Source organism: Taudactylus pleione, unplaced genomic scaffold (assembly GCF_031769625.1).
Source record: "Taudactylus pleione unplaced genomic scaffold, aTauple2 ptg000306l, whole genome shotgun sequence".
Classification (NCBI taxonomy): domain Eukaryota; kingdom Metazoa; phylum Chordata; class Amphibia; order Anura; family Myobatrachidae; genus Taudactylus; species Taudactylus pleione.
The window spans coordinates 9,843,075-9,855,918 of NW_028284707.1; the positions used below are offsets into that span (position 1 = coordinate 9,843,075).

Here is a 12,844-nt window from a genome sequence, read left to right on the forward strand (position 1 = left end):
GTTCCGCAGCGCCTTACAGTACAATACAGGACCAGGACATGGATAATATATATTGCTACATTAGCGACTATAACACCCATATAAGCAACAGAGCATAAGCAACCAAGTGTTAGGTGCCCTAGTGGTGAGTAAGAAGTAGATGAAACTAAAGTAGGGAGAAGCACAAGAGGTCAGAGGGCCCTGCTCGTAAAGAGCTTACATTCTTTACCTAGCCACCCCCCCATTACCTCCCCCAAACGCTGACTGCCCGTTACTCACTTTGCGAGTGAATCCTCTGAAAGTAATCACATTTCATTTGTGCGTGCGCAATGTGACTTATGTGCAATGACGAACAATCGCTCAATCTACGTAAATCTCTGCATTGTGTCCATATCTGAATCGGGACCGATGTCTCTACAGGTGTACTTGAAAGCTGAGTGGTTTGTCAATGCTATAAATCAGGCTATGCAACATTTAATTGTCCAGCTGTTGGCGAACTGCAACTCCAATCAGTCAAGGGGCTCTTTTTTTTTTTTTTTTTTTTCTGGCCATTTCAGTCAAACACAAGAATAAGAGCGGATCGGTTGTAAAAAAAAATAATCATTTTATGTTTAGAAGCCAATTAACCTACCAGTATATTTTTGGAGTGTCTGAGGAAACCGGAGCACCCGGAGGAAACCCACGCAAGCACGGGGAGAACATACAAATTGTGGGACTGGTTCAGAGATGTACGCTAAATGCCGCCGCAGCTGCAAATCTCTGCCAAAATATGCAAATGTCTCCACCCCTCTATCTGGCGGCTTTGCAAATCCAAGAGGCCGCGTACAAAGACGCAAAGCGTTCGATTATCGGGCCTCTGTGTAACCCTAGGGAAGAGGGACTGGCAATGCTGGAGCTATTTTCACTGCGTACAGTATTGCAGCCGCAGGCAGAGATATGTATCGCAGACGCATGCGCAGATTACCGATAATCGCTCTAACTGCATAAACATCTGCATTGCGCACATCTCTAAATCGGGCCCGGAGAGCGAAGTATTATAATTAATTAAGAAGAAAGGAAGAAGAATATTTTTTTATGAAAAGATTACAGGGCCGTGACTGATAAAACCACTGTAAGATTACAGGGCCGTGACTGATAATACCACTGTAAGATTACAGGGCCGTGACTGATAATACCACTGTAAGATTACAGGGCCGTGACTGATAAAACCACTGTAAGATTACAGGGCCGTGACTGATAACACCACTGTAAGATTACAGGGCCGTGACTGATAATACCACTGTAAGATTACAGGGCCGTGACTGATAATACCGCTGTAAGATTACAGGGCCGTGACTGATAACACCACTGTAAGATTACAGGGCCGTGACTGATAATACCGCTGTAAGATTACAGGGCCGTGACTGATAATACCGCTGTAAGATTACAGGGCCGTGACTGATAATACCGCTGTAAGATTACAGGGCCGTGACTGTTGTTATCACTGTAAGATTACAGGGCCGTGACTGATAATACCACTGTAAGATTACAGGGCCGTGACTGATAAAACCACTGTAAGATTACAGGGCCGTGACTGATAATACCACTATAAGATTACAGGGCCGTGACTGATAATACCACTGTAAGATTACAGGGCCGTGACTGATAACACCACTGTAAGATTACAGGGCCGTGACTGATAATACCACTGTAAGATTACAGGGCCGTGACTGATAAAACCACTGTAAGATTACAGGGCCGTGACTGATAATACCACTGTAAGATTACAGGGCCGTGACTGATAATACCACTGTAAGATTACAGGGCCGTGACTGATAATACCACCGTGACTGATAATACCACTGTAAGATTACAGGGCCGGGACTGATAATACCACTGTAAGATTACAGGGCCGTGACTGATAATACCACTGTAAGATTACAGGGCCGTGACTGATAATACCACTGTAAGATTACAGGGCCGTGACTGATAATACCACTGTAAGATTACAGGGCCGTGACTGATAAAACCACTGTAAGATTACAGGGCCATGACTGATAATACCACTGTAAGATTACAGGGCCGTGACTGATAATACCACTGTAAGATTACAGGGCCGTGACTGATAATACCACTGTAAGATTACAGGGCCGTGACTGATGAGACCACTGTAAGATTACAGGGACGTGACTGATAAGACCACTGTAAGATTACAGGGACGTGACTGATAATACCACTGTAAGATTACAGGGCCGGGACTGATAATACCACTGTAAGATTACAGGGCCGGGACTGATAGTACCACTGTAAGATTACAGGGCCGTGACTGATAATACCACTGTAAGATCACAGGGCTGGGACTGATAATACCACTGTAAGATTACAGGCATGAGGGTCTATGTAGAGTTGACTGATTTTTCATGGAAACCGCAAGCTGAAACTGCGCCTAGAAAATGTATTTTGTGCTATTTGTGGAGCTGATCGCATGTCAAAATGTGTGTTAATACCCCTTTCACATCGCCATGCCGGTTCGCACCCGAGATTTTGTTCACTGGTCCATCCCAGATGCGACCCAGCTGAGACCCCTTTCAGACTGGAGGCCCGACCCAACTTATTGCCGGGTTGCTGACGTAAGCGCCATCACGTGCTGAGCCATCGCTTGGAGATGAGATAATCTCCAAGTGCCGGCTCTTCCTATGCTGTGACCCGGGTTACCCGTTCACACTGCATTGCGAGCTGGGTTGAACCTGTGTTCAACCCTGTTCGTTACCTTGGTTAGAATGCCGGGTTATTTCAACCTGACCCTTTCACACTGCTCAGTAACCTGGGTTATTGCTGGTAGTGTAAAAGGGGCATTACTCTGAAAGGGTAGGATATGGGCCAGGTTTGCGCCAGGAGAAAACATCAGTATATACACCAAGTTTGCGGTAGGGGTAAAGTAGTATAGATGTGCCTGGTTTATGTGACCTCACATTGTTAGAATAACTGCTAAAGTACACAGTTCATACACAATATAGTACTTTAATGAAGTGCCCTATATATACAGAAATGGTGTCTGTCTGTGTCTGGTCAGTGTTATTATAAATACTAAAATACGCTGACCATTTAAAGTGCAATTCAACACCTCTAATGTTACTTACAAAAGCAAAGCTAAATTGTGGTTGCAGTGTACACGATTGTGGCGAAATGCGCTGCAAGTCACTCCATGGAAATGCACATAGTTACCGGTCCTTGACATAACATTGTTACTGTCTATGGAATGCACAGTCCTATCAGAGTCCTGCCTGCTGTCATCCTCCCACCCACAAACACAACCACATCTTTTCCCATAAACATGTAATTGGTGCAGCCTAATTTATGTATTAAATACTGGTTGGGTACGGTATGCCAGCACTCAAGATCCCGGCGGGCAGAATCTCGACGCCAGCATCCCGTCTTGGTCACAATTCCGACAGATGGAGGTAATTAGATTATCCTTCCCCTAGCCCTCCCTCCCAGCAGCCTGAACCTAGCCCTCCCTCCCCGCAGCCTGAACCTAGCCCTCCCTCCCCGCAGCCTGAACCCAGCCCTCCCTCCCCGCAGCCTGAACCCAGCCCTCCCTCCCCGCAGCCTGAACCTGGCCCTCCCTCCCTGCAGCCTAAACCTGGCCCTCCCTCCCTGCAGCCTAAACCTGGCCCTCCCTCCCTGCAGCCTAAACCTGGCCCTCCCTCCCTGCAGCCTAAACCTGGCCCTCCCTCCCCGCAGCCTGAACCTGGCCCTCCCTCCCCGCAGCCTGAACCTGGCCCTCTCTCCCCGCAGCCTAAACCTGGCCCTCCCTCCCTGCAGCCTGAACCCAGCCCTCCCTCCCCGCAGCCTGAACCTAGCCCTCCCTCCCCGCAGCCTGAACCTAGCCCTACCTCCCCACAGCCTGAACCTAGCCCTCCCTCCCCGCAGCCTGAACCTGGCCCTCCCTCCCCGCATGCCTGAACTTAGCCACACCCCCCGCCCTAGTGCTCAACTCTAACCCTCTGGCTACTGCCTAACCCTCCCCCTAACCCCCATACTTACTGTCAGGATGCCGGCGCCGGCTTCTGACAGCCGGGATAATCACTACATCCCTTAAATGCATCATCAGAGTAAGGTATTTAATGCTATAGCTATGTATGTTTCCTTACAGTGGTGTTTGTGCAAGTATACTAATGTGTTTTCTTATATAAAGGGTGTGTAGAAGCCGCATAGAGGTCCCACGGAAAGTGATCACTCACTTAAAATAGTCTTTTACAGTGCTCACCAGCAAACCAGTAACATCATCCTACATAGGAGGAGCCTCCGTCATTTGAATATCATGTAAATAACATGTACTTTGGCATGGAAAGTATTTACAGTATATTTAATGTGGACGCAATTTGAGGTGCAAACATGCATCTAGCTGTATTCATAACAGCGATGTCCCAAAGGAGAATTATTGTACACCTTCTCCATCACCACCATATTACCATGGTAATCCAAAGAGTTTACTGCCGAAACAGTCCTTGTTCTGCAGAAATTAGATCACCAAAGAGGAAATAATGGCATTCGTGCTGCGCAAACCTTTATTTTGTAAATGAACTTCTGCAACTTTCTTGTCCTTAGTCCACCCCTCACATCCCATCAGAATAAACCCTGTCCTGATGCAATTTACTAACGGTAAGGCAAATCCATTCGCCGACAATTTTTATTACTGTACTATTTTTATTTATCATAATTCTGGGTAATGAGTCCTCCCATAAACACGAAAAGTAAAAGAATACAATACAGGAAGTATTAACCTAATCATATTGCCCAATAAAGAAATTGACTTGAATTGCAAAATGTGCCGCCTTTTAAGGAACTTGGAAAACACCTACAATTTAAATGCTAGTGTGGAGAGGTTGATTTCATTCATAAATATAGAAAGTAGGATCATTTATAGGAAACACTAGTGACTAGGATAGTCACAACACTTGGGCAATAGCCAAACCAGAAATGTAGACGTTAATCGTAGTACAGTACAATATTTTCCTGTGCCAAAATATCTAAACAATTCCTTCAATATATGGGGGATAATTCAATCAGCCATCATAAGACGCTTTTTCGTGAAAAACAGCTTATTGTGCAAATTTGTACTTATCACGCTATCCTATTGGCTGCGGTTTTCACGGGTGCAAATACTCCATAGCATAAAGTCGCAAAAAGTTTTCACCACCACCCGAGCAGGTGAAAAGTTGTGATAAATCCCTATTTCAAGGTAAAAATGTCGGGACTTGGTTCAGAACCACTAGGACGCCCTCCTTAATGACTAATTAGGCAAAAGTAATTTTTTAATTTGGCCAATATTGATATGTCATTTTTGGGGTGAAAAAGTGCAGGAAAATGGGTTAATTGATGTGGGACAGGTATATGGGGGTGCTATAATAAATGGGACAGGTGTTTTTAAGATTGCGGGTGGGTGTTAGAGGCTTATTTTGAAGGTTTTTTTTAGGTGTTTTTAAATGACACAAATAAATACTTATAGGCATTTTTATGCACCCGCAATCAAAAAAACATTTATTTTGACAAAAACACTTGCTTTCTATCATTATTTGACTGATTTAGAAATACAGGTATGCATAAAATAGCCATTTGACACAATTTAAGAACCCCACTGATACCTCTTTTCCACCAAAGACCCACATCCGACCTGGGTTTTTGGACCTGGTTCCAACCCTGGTCAGACCCATTTACACTGCATCTTCGATCTGGGTTACTCCCAGGTCAGCCCTGTTCACACTGAACTCAGGTCTGCCCTGCTAAACCTGCGATGTCATAAAAAGTGGGAGGTGACTGCTCCACAACCACCAATCAGCTAATTTTAGGCATGACCCAGGTCAGATAACCCGGGTTGCACCGTTTACACTGCACCATTACCTGGGTCCATCCTGGGTCCAACCCTGGTAAGCTACCTGGGTTGGATTGCTGGGTCACTTGACCTGGGTTATTTTTCAGGGACCCTTATACACTGAGCTGCGACCCGAGTAGACCCAGCAAAAACCCAGGTTTTTGCTCTGGTATAAAAGGGGTATAATGTATTTCTATATTGTTATCCTATATCCATTTCCTTTTTTTGGGGGGTACAGACAGTTTTCTCCAGTTTCACCTATACTTATTGCAAGTAAAACCAGGAAGAATTTCCGCTCGAAGACAGCTTCGTGATTTTTGGGATTGAACTGTGTGAAAAACGGTTATGCAGAATTTGCACGCGAAGGTGTGAAATCTTGCGTGCAAAAAATTACAGCATTATTGCGGCTAATTGCATCCTCCCCCCCTCCCCCATAGTCACTGATCTTCATTTGAAAATATTTGGTAGATATATACTGTATGGGTGCATGGTACTGCAGTGACCTGGAACATGTAGCTCAGAAACTGTTGTAGAGCTACAAGTCTGTAATTAGACTCGGCCCACGTGTGTTGGTGTAGAGCTACAAGTCACAGCATTCCCTGCCAACCTTTGGTCATGCTGGAGCTGCTAGTTCCACAACAGCCACAAATTGTCATTTCTGTTATACTTTAATGTTAGCCTGAAAACAATATATGATCTTTAAAGGCCCATCTTCTGGATCCATGTCTGAGAGAGGTTTTGTTCAAAAGTTATTTTGTTATAAAGTCCTTAAAGTACTGAATGTAGATCTGTAATTTGGCCACTAGGAGCACTGTTTTATCAGTTATATTAGTTCTATTTTATTGCAAGACCCAACCAAACAGGCAGACTTGGTAAATCTGTATGTTCACAATCGCCCAGGTGCATGTTATGTGGTTGAACACCAACACAAATGACCCAGGCATTGCCCAAGCGCAGAGTTGAAGTTTAAAGAGAATATGTAAGATATGGTAATAAATAAATATGTAAGATATGTAACCACAGTGTGATGTTATTTTTATGTTTAATTCTGTGTTTCTTTGAGGCCTATGTTATCTGTGGATAGTGGGTTAGATATACTTTATTGGTGGGTGTTTATGGTTGACCCTTATTTTTACCCTGTGTAATCAGTGAGAGAGAGATCACTCAGTTTAATTGAAATGATAATTACAAAATGGTAAGTGGAATTGCTATACAGGAGACAGGAGTGTTTGGTAATTTAGCACGAAAGCAGGGCAAAATTGTCTTTTTTTTTTTTTTTTTTTAAATCCGATGATATGAGCGTATAATGCAGTGTTTTTTTATGGCACCTTGTTTCTGTAGCGTTGGCTTTCTTTTTGCTGAAATTCTGTCCTCAAGTTGAATTTTTTTCCATATCTATGGGTGTATCTAGATTGTAAGCTCTTGTGCTATAGCTCTCTCTGCTGTATGTCTCTTGTCTTCCTTACATGTTCATTCATGTCAGTGGTGTTGTATATTCTACCTTTGGTCACGTGCTGTTCTGTGTATTACATCCGCTTTTGTTTTACTATTTTCGCTGTTCACGTGTGTACCCTTTATGATGCTTAGTTGATGACGTAGGTCATGTGTTTTTGGTACACCTGCTACGCTGCACAATGTTTTCACCTGACTGAGAATCCCTGTAACGTCTTTATAGGTGACACAGAAGATGTGGGCAGCATGGAGACCGTCATGTTGGAATACACTGCATTGAACAGAGATGTAAACCAATATATACATGCAGTTGAGGAAACTATACGCAAGGTAATAATGGGAAACGAGTCACGGCCTGTCCTCTATTGAAGCCTCTTTATGAATGTGACACATGGTTCGGTGCCTTTTTGTCGGATTGATGTTTTCCTCTTTAGGAGATACAAAGTCTTTTGTGTGTACAGTTGGTGTCGCGTGTCATGGACTGACCACAGACGGCGGTGTCCCTGTAATGAGGGCAGCTCAGGCAGCACATTTGTTTGAGGGCCGCTTAAAGGATGCAATTCATTTAAAAGTATTATTTAATTTATTATGCATATAAGTTATGTGCAAACGTTAATGGTAATCTGTATGGGGGATGGGAAGGACACTGACAGCAGAATGGTTAGATTTGGGTCAAAGTGTACTATGTAGCATCAGAAGTCAGGATAACCTTAGTTACCTAGCAGTTGTAGTCATTATGCGGGCAGCCGTGGAAGCCTGATTCACTACTTTATGCTAATAGAAGAATCCGTAGGTCTAATTCAGGAAACCCCGTGACGTGCATAGACTTTACGTCACCGCAACTGTCATCATTGGCACCAGCCCCATGCTAGTTGTAAGAAATCCGTCCGTAAAAGGCTTCCTGTCTCCGTATTCACAACTCCGAATCGCATGGAGCTTTAGGTACTCGCCTACAACAAGACAGGGCGGTTCCGTGCCCTCGCACTTTTGCTATTTCACACCCAATTTCACAGAAAGAGAGTTCTGTCCGAGTTCCGTTACCTATCAAAATAGGACGGTCATATGCAAAGATACATAAATTTGCATATTTACGTGCACGATGTGCTAATAGTCTTAATTATGTGTGCAGGACGGTCATATGCAAAGATACATAAATTCGCATCTTGATGTGCGCTATGTGCTAATAGTCTCAATTATTTGTGCAGGCAAGTCCGAGTCATTCGCTATAGCAGAAAGTGTTAGGGTTACTGTTACAACAAAGCCTTTAATTAGAAATAAAAATTATTAAGCTAGTTAAAATCTTTATTTTGCCTGTTATGGATAACGTCCCCAAGGTATTATATGTACGCCTTTGTTATTATATGAGCACAGCTGGTATGGTATGTGCACTGCTATTGTGATCTATATTCTTCATTGGTGCAAGAATGCCTGTGACCTCATTTGTCGTTGGTAGTGCTGAGGGGACCACTGGCCCGCCTTTGTAATAGTCTTTCAGCACAGATTTAAGGAGAGATCCATGGAGAGGAGGCAGTGGTCATTCCTACCTGTGCCTGATTTCCTCTAATACGCCGATATCCTTGGGGCAGACGGCTGCTATCAATGGAAAGGAACCATCTAATCTAATGCTAAACCATGGACGGTAAAACCATCTACCAACGGCGGGTGACCATCGATGGCTTCTATCCATCGATAGTCGATGGCCATCCCTAATTGTGGAAGAAAGGGGAGGGACTCCCACCAGTGTAGTTGTAGGGAAAAGGTGAGCATTGACCAAAGTAATTGTGGGGGGGAAAGGGGAGGGGCTTCCACCAATGTACTTGTATCTTCTTACGTTGGTGCTCCTGGATTAAAGGCTGTCAGCAGACCTCTGAGGAAACAGCCATATCCACTAAGGCTGAGAAACGCGTTAGTTTACAGGTTACCGTACTGGTGGATATTCAGGAACTTTCTCCAATATATGCAAACAGATGCACCAAATATCCACCATCGGGCTAATACCCCTAAGTGAGCTCACTTTCCAGCGGGAGTTGTGACAGCCAAGACCAGCTACTGCATAGGCAATACGGAGCACCAGTGCCTGATCCGCAATAGCCAGAGACCGGCACAGCCAGAGGTCGGTATCGTGGAAACTACACTTTGACCATCAGTGTGCAGACAGAGCCTGACAAACACTAGACGGGATTCAATCCTCCAAGCTGACAGCATGGATTTACAGAGCGGCATTCCGGACACTGCCCTCTGACCACGCTATTCGATCACTGCCATACCAGTGCAGGTACATTCATTATTTGCTCCATAGGCTATCATCTATCCATACCTATCACACATCTAACGTGTAATTATACCCTTATGAGTCTATTATGACTTTTTACATGATCGTGCCTATTTTGACAATCAAAGGAGCCTGATTGAATTACTCCAACAAACTCTGTTTTTTAACCTTGCTTCTATTCATTTAGAAGCCATCTATTTACTGATTGAACCATTCCACCATTTTTATATACAAGTGTCTTTTTGTGTTTTTTTGTTTTTATTTCATACTGTGTATTTACATATGGTGTAATTTCTGCTATATATGTCTTTCAACACTCTTTTGTGAGTCACAGCAATATATCTTTTTAATATATCGCTGACCAACTATGGTCTATATTGTAATCTATGTTTATTAAATGTACATTATATTTTATTCAGTCGAGCCCATTACTCTTTAGTTATTATTACCACCTGGGCTTATGTATGACACATTGCGCTCCCACTAGTTTGTTGTTCTTCTTCTGTCAGCAAATCCACTGCATTCGCAGCAGGGTAACACTAACAAATGATTTCCTGATGAAACTGGTGCAATAACCTTTACTCTTGTGTATGAAAGATAGATTTTAGCCTAATTATTCTGATTCTATATTACATTCCCCTGTAAAATCATTGTTCTGCAGACATGCAGAAATGTGCCTTTTATTATATTATTGCCCTTGGTGACATTTGTATATGAATTATCATCCTATATATGATAAAGTAAGCTGTAAGCAGTCACATCTGCACTTACAGAACAGACACGTGTCACCTACCAGACAACATACCAGAGAGAGGATTGCAGGACCCTGTGTAATGATAAATGCAGGTGCATTTACCAGCCATTATGATATTTCCTATAAATGAATCCAGTGATGATAAATGGACTGGCATCCGCATGAGAATTGCACAACTGGATAACATTAATCCTTTATTCATAGTTGGAGTATATATATTACATGGGGAGATGCAAATTGTCTTTCCCCGTCTGTAAGGGTGATAGCAGATTGCTGACGTCTCCGAAAATGCATCTGAAGGCCCCCCATACATCTGCAACGGATTGTAGCGATGGGATCTGAAGCGCCGGTCAGAAATGCCTCCCGGCAGCCATTGATGTTCCGCGATCCGTCGCAGGATCTGTGAAATTCTACATGTTAAATTTCACCGATCTGAAATCACGATGATTTTCTGATCGCGTAGCTGTGAAATCCAGCATGTTGGATTTCAGCGATCCTGCAAGCCGGCATCGCGACGATCCGTCGCAGATGTTTGGGGGCCTTGAGTCGCAATGTGATGCGTCTAGAACGCCCCAGCTAACTGTGCTGTTTAGTAGGCTATGCAACACTTGTATATCTGTGTGCACCTGAGTCTGTGTATGATGCACAATGGGACGTTGAATGAAAAAAGCTGCTGCTGCTACATTGTAGCACTTTGTATACAGATTCAGAGTCTCAGTGTCACATATCACATTAATCAGCACAGTCTGCTGGTGCGTCCTAGTCGCATTGCGAAGAAAAAAGACGCCTGGCGCCAGCAGAGTCTCACGGGACCTGCCGCACTGAGAGAAGCTTTTTTTTGCGCGACTGCAGCAAAGATGTATAAGGATACATCTGTACCATTATTTTGTGTGTTAAGAGTTGGACAGATTGGAGTTAAACTAATATTAATTGCACCGATATGAATAGCACTGGTTAGGTCACTTCGTAAAGGCATGGTGTCATTTAGAAGCAGAAATGCCACATCTTTATACACACAAGCTCTACAACAAGGAACATTGTTACATTTTTGGCACATGTCTGATGTAAACTATTGTACGAAGATGGATGCACAGATAATGGTCAGCAGGTCTTTCAAATAAATCTGCACACAAGCTGGAAATATAAGTTCCTGGTTCCATTTATACCTAGCGGTGAGGGGAGGACCATTTACTGGTGGCTAAGTCTACTGAAGTGATCGCCAGCCTCAGGTCTAATATTTAGGGGTGGGGGGAGCAGATCTTCCAGACAAGTACAGGTGACCATACAGTTTTGTTACTTTCTAAGGGCACAAAACTGTGTTCAGGACACTGGGCAGGGTCTGACATTTGTACATGAATTTATATTCCCTTCCCTTTCTCTATGCTGAAATGAACACCACCACCCTCAGGTTCTTATCACTGGGGGTCCCTCCTGCAGAATTGTGCTAGTACAGGAGCATCTGGTTTAGATTTATTAGTTGTGGATGTGTGTAAGACTGCAGGGAGCAGGCAATTGCTTTTCACAGCAGGCCTCAACATGTGCGTTAAACTTGTATATAATTTATTTTTTTAAATATAGATTTAAAGAGGTTGGAGTCCCCTTATTTACTATTACTGCAACTTCTCACAAAACACTGTTCGAATTTGCTGCAGTTATCTCCTCATACACCTGTCATTTGGGTGCCATACAGGACGGGACGCCTGACCCGATTCCTGCACTGTGCACGTCTTCCTCAATTTTGCGCCTTCCTTAGCATATGTACTAAATACTTAGGTCCAAATTCAGTTAGAGTTTAGACACAATGTTTTCGCCATGCGTGTCCCCGCATTTTGCCCTATTCAGTTCTAGAACAGGCGAAAACGCGGATAGGCGAATGTAGTGAATAGCGAAAAGGACAGCATATTTTGGGGAAATCAGGTTGTACCCCTTAAAAAGCATAACTGACCCTGGGAAACAATATAGAAGAGTATTAATAGCCCTAATAAAAGTATTTAGTGATCTTATATTGAGGCAAAGGGCTGTTATATGCATATTTGCATAAGTGTGGAAAAATGAAAGAAACAATGTTTTTTGAGAAAATTAAGTACCGTAGTTTAATTTGGGGTGCATGTAAATTGGTACAAGTATATTTTGGTGTCTTTAAAGTGAAGATTTAAAAAATAAAAAAAATACACCTGCTGCAACCTCCAGCAATCCTAAAAACACCTGTCTCAACCTTATAGCCCCCCAAAATACCAGACCCCCTACGTTTTACCCATTTGCGGTCGTTCGTTCAAAAACAAGGGGTGGCTATTCAAATGATCCGTTCGCAAATTGCAGTCTGTTCACACCTCTAAGTCTGAATGAGCGTGCAAAACATACGCTCGTTTATTTGTTAAAACCGCCCCCTGGCCGCTCGCACCATACGTCATGTCCGCTATTTATTAGATTAATCGAGTACATCGACCAGCGTATGAACTGCTCGCTATTCTTGTGGTTGGTTTTTGCTACCACAATCTTGCGAGCAGTTCTGGCTATAAAATAACCCAGTGAC

General features: G+C 43.4%; 1 protein-coding gene across 1 annotated transcript in view; it reads left to right on the plus strand.

The window, feature by feature from the left end:
* Nucleotides 1-12,844, plus strand: part of NSMCE2 (NSE2 SUMO ligase component of SMC5/6 complex) — a 263,255-nt gene that overhangs the window by 79,000 nt on the left and 171,411 nt on the right. Inside the window, exon 3 of the mRNA XM_088442265.1 lies at nucleotides 7,509-7,615. Coding sequence (XP_088298391.1) covers nucleotides 7,509-7,615 — 107 coding nt within the window. The remainder of the gene's footprint in view (nucleotides 1-7,508; nucleotides 7,616-12,844) is intronic.